The sequence below is a fragment of the Otolemur garnettii genome, unplaced genomic scaffold, assembly GCF_000181295.1.
Source record: "Otolemur garnettii isolate 467f Iridium unplaced genomic scaffold, OtoGar3 scaffold00070, whole genome shotgun sequence".
NCBI lineage: Eukaryota > Metazoa > Chordata > Mammalia > Primates > Galagidae > Otolemur > Otolemur garnettii.
Window position 1 is genome coordinate 8,498,012 of NW_003852465.1, and position 9,858 is coordinate 8,507,869.

Genomic DNA, 9,858 nt, shown 5'->3' on the forward strand with positions numbered 1-9,858 from the left:
CCGAGCCTGTTTCCACTTCTTGAAACTGTCCCCTTTTGGCTACCAAGACATTGCTAAGCCCTGGATCTTCTTTTGTCTTTCTTGCTGCTCTCTGTTAGTTTCTGTCACGGAGCCCCCTTCCCTGGCCCATTCCTTCAGTGTCGGTTTTCCTCATGCTTCCATTCCTTACCCTTTCCCCTTATGATTCTACGTGTCCTCTTGCACAGTCTCTTCCAAATCCATAGAGATGCCTCATAAGAACTGCAAACTCAACATGTCCAAATATGAATGTATCATCCTCACCTCTGCCTTCCACAGCCAAACCTGCTTCTCCCCAACCTTGAAATGTAATCACACTACTGATGAGATATAAGTCATCTTACTTCTGTTTCCTGGATGTCTTCCATCCAGTATTTGTTTTGTCCCAAATGCTACGCTTCAGGGCCCTCCACATTTCTTGTCTGGGATGCCTGGTGGCCTCTTAGTCCTAGTAACGTCTCTCGCAAGCTTTCTTCCATGCTGCTGCCAGAACTGCCTTTCTGATATGTAGGTCTCATCATGGCTCTCTGCTCCTCAGAGAGTCTTCATTGTCTGTAACTTTTCTTTCTTGGGGCGAGGGGGTCACAGTCCCTTTTAAGACTCAAATGAAAAGGGCAGTGCTTGTGGCTCAAGGAGTAGGGCGCCAGCCCCATAGACCAGGGGTGGTGGGTTCAAGCCCAGCCAAAAAAACTGCAAAAAAAAAAAATTTAAAAAAGACTCAAATGAAAGCTGTGGATCATCTCCCAAAAGAAATGTCCATGCCCACAAAACTTTTCATACATGTGGCTTTTCATACATGTGGTTTTGTGAGGTTCATGGATTCCCTGAAACCTGTTATCTGTGGGTCCCCAATTAAACCCTAGCCTATAGAATAAAAGCCAAAGTTGTTCATGTGGTACATAGGGTGGCTAAAGTGGTTTGCAAAAGTTGATCCATCATGGCTAACGCTTGAGCATTGCCACCTCTCACCCATAAAGCCATGCTTAGCACAGTATTAGTAGCGTTGTTTCTAGCATGAAACACAAGTTTGGGACACCTGCTGTGTGTTGTGGTAGGCTGGCTCCTGTGCAGTGCCCCTGGGAGAGTTCTTGTCATTGAGCAGCCACTGGGAGAGGGATAATACTCATCTGTGCAAAAGGGAAGAGGCTCTCCTCTGTTTTAGTCCTGACTTGTCTCCCAGTGAAAGCAGACAGCAAATAATTTATAGTATAATTTTTAAGTTCCCCATACTCATCTTATATACAGGGCCACAGGAGGTCAACAAGTATTTGTTGACTAATTGAGTGAATGCCAGGAGAGAGCAGTGAGAGAATAGAGTCCCCACTAATTCTTCCTGTACACTTGGTCACAACCTCTTCTGGCAGTGTGGGAGCCAGGAAATCTGTGTAGTACACATTGGAACACAGACCAACACAAATGATATGAAAAAGCTATGTGTGCGCAGGTGTAGAGTGGGAGAATCAGCTATTTGGTAATAGGCATGCTCATGAACAGACTGTGACTCATCAGGTCACTGAACCACAGAGAGTCATGTCTTTGTCCCGAAAAGCCTACCAAAGCTGATGTCTAGATTCCATGCAGAAAGGAAGGAAAACCTAGTACAGCCGTTGAGATTAGCAGGGCAAGGCAGAGAGGTCAATAGTGTTGATTAGGCATTTTAGAACTTGAATTCACATCTGAACTTTCTGAGTAGTAGCTCTGTGACCTTGACCTCTTTGAGCTGCAGTTTCCAAATCTGCAAAATGGAGGCAACTCCAGGATTGTAGATAGGACTGAATGAGATGATATTTCTGACAAGTTCTTGGCTGTGTCTGACCCACAGCACACATTCATGGCTGATACTCCTTGAGTAGACTCCAATACACATTCAGGAAAATGCTTGCTTGTTCCTTTTGTTATTTCCCAGATTGCCCTGTCAAGGAAAGCTCTTGGGAAGGGCAGGATTTTTGTGTGTGGGAGGGAATTAATGGAGACTCCATTAACATTGAATGTGGAGATTGGGAGTGGGGAGGCCAGAAGACTTTGATGAGAGAGTTATTCTAGATTCAGAGAAAAGCCTAGAAATAGTACTGACCCATATATTTAGCCAGGTGTAACTTCCGTGCATTCCATGGCTGCTTTTCTTAGAAGTAACCTCCCCTGCCTTCTTTCTCCCCTCCTGCAGGAATGAATGCTGCCGTCAGGGCTGTGGTTCGAGTTGGTATCTTTACTGGTGCCCGTGTCTTCTTTGTCCATGAGGTTGGTTCTCTGCTCTGTTCCTCATTCTTGCTCTATTCTCTGCTTCATATGCCTCCCACCCACTTCCCACTTTTTTTCCTCACCTCCCAGTTCCATCGCTGGCTTTGCTTTTCCCTGCTCCCCGTCTCCATGAGTCACTCCTTCCCACTCTTGGTTCCAGTGATAATGGCGGGGCCCAGGGATCTGCAAACTGGGTCTTCATGTTGCCATGTTCAATTTAAAGGAAGAAGTAACTCTTGGTTTTCCTTCTACCTTCCCCCAAATGAGAGAAACTGAAGAGGGTGTTTAGTGTACGTAAGGGAAGAGTCCTGGCGGGAAGAGTCTTGCTGGATTTCTGTAGTTTGTTTAGCTTTCTGAGGTTGTCTCCTCCTTGGCTCCCTTCCCTCAGGTCCCCGTCAGGTCTTGCCTGCTCTTCTTTCTCTAAAGTCTGTCTGCCTTTCTTCTCTCAAATTATATATTCTCTTATCAAGTCTCCTTTCTTCCCTTCCCTCTCTCCAGCATCCCTTTCTCCTATTTCCCATTGTTACCCAAACCATCTGTTGTTACACAATTCCCTTGAGGAGCAGGCTGGAGGAAGTAGAATGAGCCCAAAGAAGGGAGTAAGGGAGCTAAGATTAAATATTAGGAAGAATATCCTCATGTTTAAAAAATGGGAGAAACCAGAAGAGGGTATTGGGAAAGTTACTGTCTCCTTTGGACTGTGGTCAATGTAACAGTCTCATGAGCATCCAAGATGAGCACCCGTCACTACTGGGATGAGGTGACTTGATTCTCAGAGAACCTTTTCCCAGTGATCCTGTCTTAATCCTGGGAATTTGCTGGGAGGGAGCCTCCCAGACGCTGAAGGGCCTGATGTGTCCCACAGGGTTATCAAGGCCTGGTGGATGGCGAAGATCACATCAGGGAAGCCACCTGGGAGAGCGTTTCCATGATGCTTCAGCTGGTATGTTCCAGAGAACTGTCTCATATTTGTCCTGTCCTTGTTTCATCCCACTCGGGTTTGAGCTTATGGTCTCCCCAAATCCCTGCCATGTGGTTTGATGTGAAGGAATTCAGTGGCATGAGAGGGACTATATTTGCCCTTTACTCTTTGCATTTGAAAATATCACTCTGGTTTCCTGGGGTGGGGACAGGGGTGAGAGAGTGATCACAGGATGGTTTGCTTTTTATAGAAAGGTCACAGGGAAGACTTTAGGAACTGGCATGCAAACAGGTCCTATTCTGGGGTCATGGGGAAGGTCTGGCCCTGAAAATAACATTACCAGACTAGAGCCAGAGGCAGAAGCAGAGCTGAAATCTGCCAGTCCTCATGTGATGGAGCTGAGGTGACCTGTAACCAGACCCTTTAAGGGAAGAAGGAACTGAGACAGTTCTTAAGAATGTGCCACTCGGGTGCAAGTGAATCTTTCTAAAAGTAGACTATAGATGTCTTGACGTAACAACTAAGAAAATGACATGAAGGCTATGTTGACTAGTTTGATGAAAATATCTCAAACTGTATATCAAAACACCACACTGTACCCCATGATTGCATTGTTGCACACAGCTATGATTTAATAATAAAAAAAACTAAAAAAAAAAAGAATATGCCACTCATGTCCACAGCCTTTTATGCTACTTAATCCGTATCATTCTAGGCTCCTTGGGCTAGGCACTGTGGGCTAGACTAGTAGAAATACAATCATTTACTGATTTACTGAAAACATTTCCAAATTATATCCCTACCTACATTTTTCACTTCAACCCTCTAAAGATGTATGGGAAGAAATTTAATGTGCAGGGCTGAGTGAAGGCTTTACAAGGCAATGGTGCTTGCTATAATGTGGCTTGAGAATAAGCCAGAATGCTCCATCACCATCCTGAAGTCATGGGTGCCCAGGAGCTTATATGATGTGTGAAAATCCTGAGTATACTTAACTCTCTTGGGGTATCTGGGAGTCCTAGAGAATTAAAGGCTTTCTGCACAAGGAGGTATTTTCTCTGTGAATATCTGGGTATTAAAGGCTCCTGCCACCATAGATTCCCAAGGAGCCAAGGAAAAGGACCACCAGTGCCTAGGTACAGTGGGAAATCTCAGTGTGTTAGCGAGGAAAAAACTTCAAAGCACGTTGGGGTGAACTCCAAAAAAAATAGTTTGTACATGGTCCAATAATGTCAGGCCCCTAGGAAGAATTTCTAGAGACTGAAGACACTGTTGCTGCTTATTCTTCTAAGATGTGAAAGATAAAGATTATTCCAGAACTTAACAGACATGAATGTTTTCACTTGTTCTCTTTAAGGATAGTCACTTTGATGGGCATAGTGGCTTATGCCTGTAATCCTAGCCCTCTGGGAGGCCAAGGCAGGTGGATCACCTGAGCTCATGAGTTTGAGACCAGCCTGAGCCAGAGTGAGACCTTGTCTCTAAAAATAGCTGAGCATTGTGGCAGGTGCCTATAGTCCTAGCTACTCAGGAGGCTAAGGCAAGGGGATTACTTGAGCCCAAGAGTTTGAGGTTGCTGGGAACTATGATGCCATGGCACTCTACTAAGGGTGACAAAGTAAGACTCTGTCTCAAAAACAAACAAAAAAAAGTTTATTTGATAATAAACTCTTTAATGAAATGGGTTCTTAGCAGTCTTCTGTGCATCAGAATGTGGGAATGGGTGGCTTATGCCTGTAATCTTAGTACTCTGGGAGGCCAAGGCTGATGGATTGCCTGAGCTCACAGGTTCGAGACAAGTCTGAGAAAGAGCGAAACCCTGTCTTTAAAAATAGCCAGGCATTTTGGCAGACGCCTGTAGTCCCAGTTACTCTGGAGGCTGAGATAAGAGAATCACTTGAGCCCAAGAGTTTGAGGTTGCTGTGAGCTGTGATGCCATGGCACTCTACTGAGGGCAACAAGTGAGATACTGTCTCACAAAAAAAGATAAAAAAGAATGTGGGAATGATGTTATGTTGTCTCAGCCAGCATCATTTCCTTTTTCTTTGGAAGGGACAAATGACTCTCAAGGGTATCAGGGAATTTCTTAGGGAGTCACGTGGTTCTTTTGGCTCATGACAGTGTTGGAATAGGGAAATCTTAGCATGTTCAGGGAAAATATGGCTGTGTCATCTGGGGAGCTGACTCTTACCTCTTCCCTAAGGGAGGCACGGTGATTGGAAGTGCCCGGTGCAAAGACTTTCGGGAACGAGAAGGACGACTCCGAGCTGCATATAACCTGGTGAAGCGTGGGATCACCAATCTGTGTGTCATCGGGGGTGATGGCAGCCTCACCGGGGCTGACACCTTCCGTTCAGAGTGGAGTGACTTGTTGAGTGACCTCCAGAAAGCGGGTAAGGAATTGCTTTTTGGTTTGTTTTGTGGTAGGCTATCTTGGTGAAAGAAAGTGGATAGGACATTTTTCACATTAGTATCGCTTGTTTGTGCAAGTGCTCACACACACACACACACACACACACACACACAGCCTTCACCTCCCATTGGAGAAAAATGTTACCCAGAAACAGATAGGTGGTCTTTGCCCTCCTTTTTTTGCCTTTGGTTATAATTCTCTTTGGCTGTAGATTCTTCTCTCCCTGGAGACCTTAGGCAGACCAGGCAACTCACCCAATGGCTCCTGGTTTGCTTCTCATTGTCAGGTAAGATCACAGATGAGGAGGCTAAGAAATCCAGCTACCTGAACATCGTGGGCCTGGTTGGCTCAATTGACAATGACTTCTGCGGCACTGATATGACCATTGGTACTGATTCTGCTCTGCACCGGATCATAGAAATTGTAGATGCCATCACCACCACTGCCCAGAGGTACAGGGCCTTGGGAGGCAGGCAGTGTAGGAAGATGGCAGCTGGGACAGGCTAAAGAGCAAGAGGCTGGTGAAGATGAGGGCATTCCAGCTGTGCTGTTGATAACCACCAGTCTTCTGAGGCTACAACACTATTTTATTTATTTATTTATTTTTTGAGACAGAGTCTCACTATGTTGCCCTTGGTAGAGTGCTGTGGCGTCACATCTCACAGCAACCTCAAACGCTTGGGCTTGAGTGATTCTTTTGCTTCAGTTCCAAGTAGCTGGTACTATAGGTGCCTGCCACAATGCCCAGCTGTTTTTTGTTGCAATTGTCATTGTTTAGCTGGCCCAGGTTGGGTTCGAACCCACCAACTTCACTGTATGCGTGGCACAGTAACCACTGAGCTATGTGCGCTGAACTCAGAACACTATTTTTAACTAAGCATGAACCCTAGAGCACTGGAATGGCACTGCTCTGTAAACGCTCTAGGATTTGCCTTTTCCCGCTGTCCAGCACACTATCTACATAGGTGGCTCTGAGGTCTTTAACACCTGTGGGATTGCCTAAAGGATTAGTTTCTAGACCAGCAGCTCTCAACCCGTGGATCGTGACCCACAGGAACTGTATTAAAGGGTCATGGCATTAGGAAGGTTGAGAACCACTGCTCTAGACAGACAAACCCAGGAGACTAAACTTGAGCCCCTCCTTTCCAGCCATATCCTGGAGAGGGTAGATGCCATGGGCACCACTGCTCAGAGATTAGGCAGCTTGGGGGAGGCCACAGAGGGGGCAAGATTAAGGGGGACAGTTTACCCAGGGTAATCCTAAGGACTCCACTTCAGTCTAGTCTTCTCTTTGCTTCTTTTTCCTTTCTTTCCTTCCATTCCCTGACCCTGTCCCTCCCTAGAACACATCCTCTGCACTGACCCTTCCGCTGCTGTGTTCTCTCAGACTCAGGAAGGACACCTTGTAGCTAAAGCGTTTCCCCTAGGCCTTCTGGTCTCTCAGAAAACCCGCAGGGAGGTCTAACAGCATGAGTGCATCTCTCAGAGAGGTTAATTGGCCTAGATGTGGGTGCTATCCATAGGGACACTTGGAATGTGTAAGCCCTATGATTTTCTCTCTTGCAGCCACCAGAGGACATTTGTATTAGAAGTGATGGGCCGCCACTGTGGGTAAGATCCTCAACCCCGCCCATTTATTCTGGGGAACCAACAATAGCCCTTTCCTCTTCCAGATCTGGCGGTGTGGAGGTTCCTTGTGGCGTGGTCCCCTGTCCCACCTGTGCCCCACCTCCCTCACATCCCTGCACATGTGTGTGTGCACACGCTCAGGCACACACTGGGGGCTAAAGTGTGGGCAGTGCTCCCAGATCGGAAGCCGCTGTGGCAGGTGAACATGAACAGAAGGTGCTCTTTAGGGACAGAATCTCACTGGGGGGCCCGGTGCACTCACCCTTGAGTCAAGACTGAGATGGAGGACCCCAGACCTTTCACCACCTGAGGGGTCCGGGAGAACTGGTTGGGTATGGTGAGGCTGTTTGTGGAATCCGGCTCCCCACATGATACTTTTGACTGTCATCTCAGATACCTAGCCCTTGTCACCTCTCTCTCCTGTGGGGCCGACTGGGTTTTTATTCCTGAATGTCCACCAGATGATGACTGGGAGGAACACCTTTGTCGCCGACTCAGTGAGGTACTGGCATTTTATTTTGCCCTTAAAAAATTCCTCACCCTTGTCCACCGATGATCCAGTTCCCATTTCTTTTATTTCACTGACTGTTTTTCTCTTTGTTCCCGACCAGACAAGGACCCGAGGTTCTCGTCTGAACATCATCATTGTGGCTGAGGGTGCAATTGACAAGAATGGCAAGCCAATCACCTCAGAAGACATCAAAAATGTGTGTATGGGTGAAACTACACAGCCCCTGCCGTGGTGGTTTCTGAGTCTCCTGACACTGCCTCTCCCCTTGGTCCTCCTGCTGGTCTCTCCCCCAGTACCAGCCCCTGCTTTCCTGCCATGGGGAAGCACCGCAGGACAGGAGGCCAGGCCATCCATGGCTCACCCCAGTCCCTGCTTGTTTTCTCCCCTTGACTTTAACCCTTTCTGTCCCTCTTTTGGTCCCTTCAGCTGGTGGTAAAGCGTCTGGGATATGACACCCGGGTCACCGTCTTGGGGCATGTACAGCGGGGAGGGACACCATCAGCCTTTGACCGAATCCTGGTAAGTCATGGGTTGTGTGGTCCTCACGCCTTAGAACCCTTAATCTTGCAGTCATGCTGCCCTATACCAGCCTTTAGACTGCAGTGGCCTTTGCCCCATTTCTCTACACTTGGGAGTTCTCTTCCTTACAAAACTCACAGGAGATGATGTGCTTCCCTAATAGTTAGAACCAATGTCTTAGAGCTCTAAGCATCTGTGAAGTTACCAAGGCCTAACCTTAGACACTCAGTTTGAACACTCGTATTCTACTTTCATTAGAAGAGAGTGGCAGTCTCTTTCCTTATCAATAAGAAGGAAATATATTAAACTCCAGTAGTCTTGTTGATAACTATAATGGACGCGTTTCTCTGGAACCAAGTAGAACCTGTGGGGTTCTGATGGCAAAGAGTCATCTAACTTTCGCTGATGGGAAGTAAAGCCCAGTAAACTCTTGGCTTCAGTCTGTAAATGTGAGACTTAACCCTGTGATCTGGAAAGACCTTGAGAGCCCTGGCTCTCTAGGCAGAGCCAAGATGGGGAGTCTGGAGCCAGTCTCTCTTTACTCCCTGGGCTCCTGCAGGGCAGCAGGATGGGCGTGGAAGCAGTGATGGCACTTTTGGAGGGGACCCCAGATACTCCAGCCTGTGTAGTGAGCCTGTCTGGTAACCAAGCCGTGCGCCTGCCCCTCATGGAGTGTGTCCAGGTGGTAAGTACTGATCTGAAATCCCCCGGTTAGCAATCCCAAGCCCCTGACCAGCTTCTAAAGCCACGGGTACAGGAGCAGATAGAAAGGCAGGATGGTGTAGTGACAGACATGGAGAAAGACAGTGGGCTTGGCATAGGAGCTGGAGCATCTCTGAGCCTCAGTTTCCCCATCTATAAAATGCTTCTGAGAAAGATGGGCAATTCTACATCCTCCAGAGTAATGAGACCCAACCAATACTTCATAATATCTGATCTCTAGGCTTCTTATCCTGTCTTTATTGGAAGAGATATGCAATAGCCTATTTAACTTTGTTAAAAGCAGTAGCACATTATTAAGTTCCGGGTAGGTGGCTTTTGTCTCTGTGATTTCAACCTTGAACATGTTTCTCTGAACCAGTGTGAGGTTACTAATACTCGTGTTGAGGGGTATTGTAAAGGTTGGGGGGAAGCAATCTGGTACGGTACCTAGGAAATGTGGAGTGCTCAGGAGATGGTAGCTTTGATTATAGAGGAATTGCTCGTTTGATACCACAGAGCAAACACTGGCTGGGAGCTGGGGTGTCTGGCCTGGTTTTCAGGGCTGGTCTGAATGTGCCCCATCCCGTGGCCTGCTTCTTGGGGAGACTTGGAAGTCCTGAAGACTTGCAGCCTTGCTTGGAACTGTATCTCTGAAAGCTCAAAAAGCTAGAGCACTGACTCACAGAGTGGAATCAGTGGGTGAGAAGCACGTGGCAGGAATCCGTCTCTCTTCCTGAGTTACCTGCAATATCTTCTTCATTTACTTGTTAGTCTAGAGGCTGCTTTGAGGCTGAGGACCTGGGTGTGGAAGGGAGACAAATCAGTGCTATTTATTTGTGATCATTCTTTTACTCTGCCCATAATTCTCATAAATAGAGCATTAAGTCAGCCTTTTTTTTTTTTTTT

The 9,858-nt window shown here is 47.0% G+C and overlaps 1 protein-coding gene across 1 annotated transcript in view; it reads left to right on the forward strand.

The window, feature by feature from the left end:
• PFKM (phosphofructokinase, muscle) overlaps window positions 1-9,858 on the forward strand; it is a 25,704-nt gene that overhangs the window by 7,118 nt on the left and 8,728 nt on the right. Inside the window, exons 2-10 of the mRNA XM_023515368.1 lie at window positions 2,183-2,256; window positions 3,122-3,199; window positions 5,382-5,571; window positions 5,878-6,043; window positions 7,158-7,202; window positions 7,614-7,722; window positions 7,832-7,927; window positions 8,158-8,250; window positions 8,810-8,935. Coding sequence (XP_023371136.1) covers window positions 2,183-2,256; window positions 3,122-3,199; window positions 5,382-5,571; window positions 5,878-6,043; window positions 7,158-7,202; window positions 7,614-7,722; window positions 7,832-7,927; window positions 8,158-8,250; window positions 8,810-8,935 — 977 coding nt within the window. The remainder of the gene's footprint in view (window positions 1-2,182; window positions 2,257-3,121; window positions 3,200-5,381; window positions 5,572-5,877; window positions 6,044-7,157; window positions 7,203-7,613; window positions 7,723-7,831; window positions 7,928-8,157; window positions 8,251-8,809; window positions 8,936-9,858) is intronic.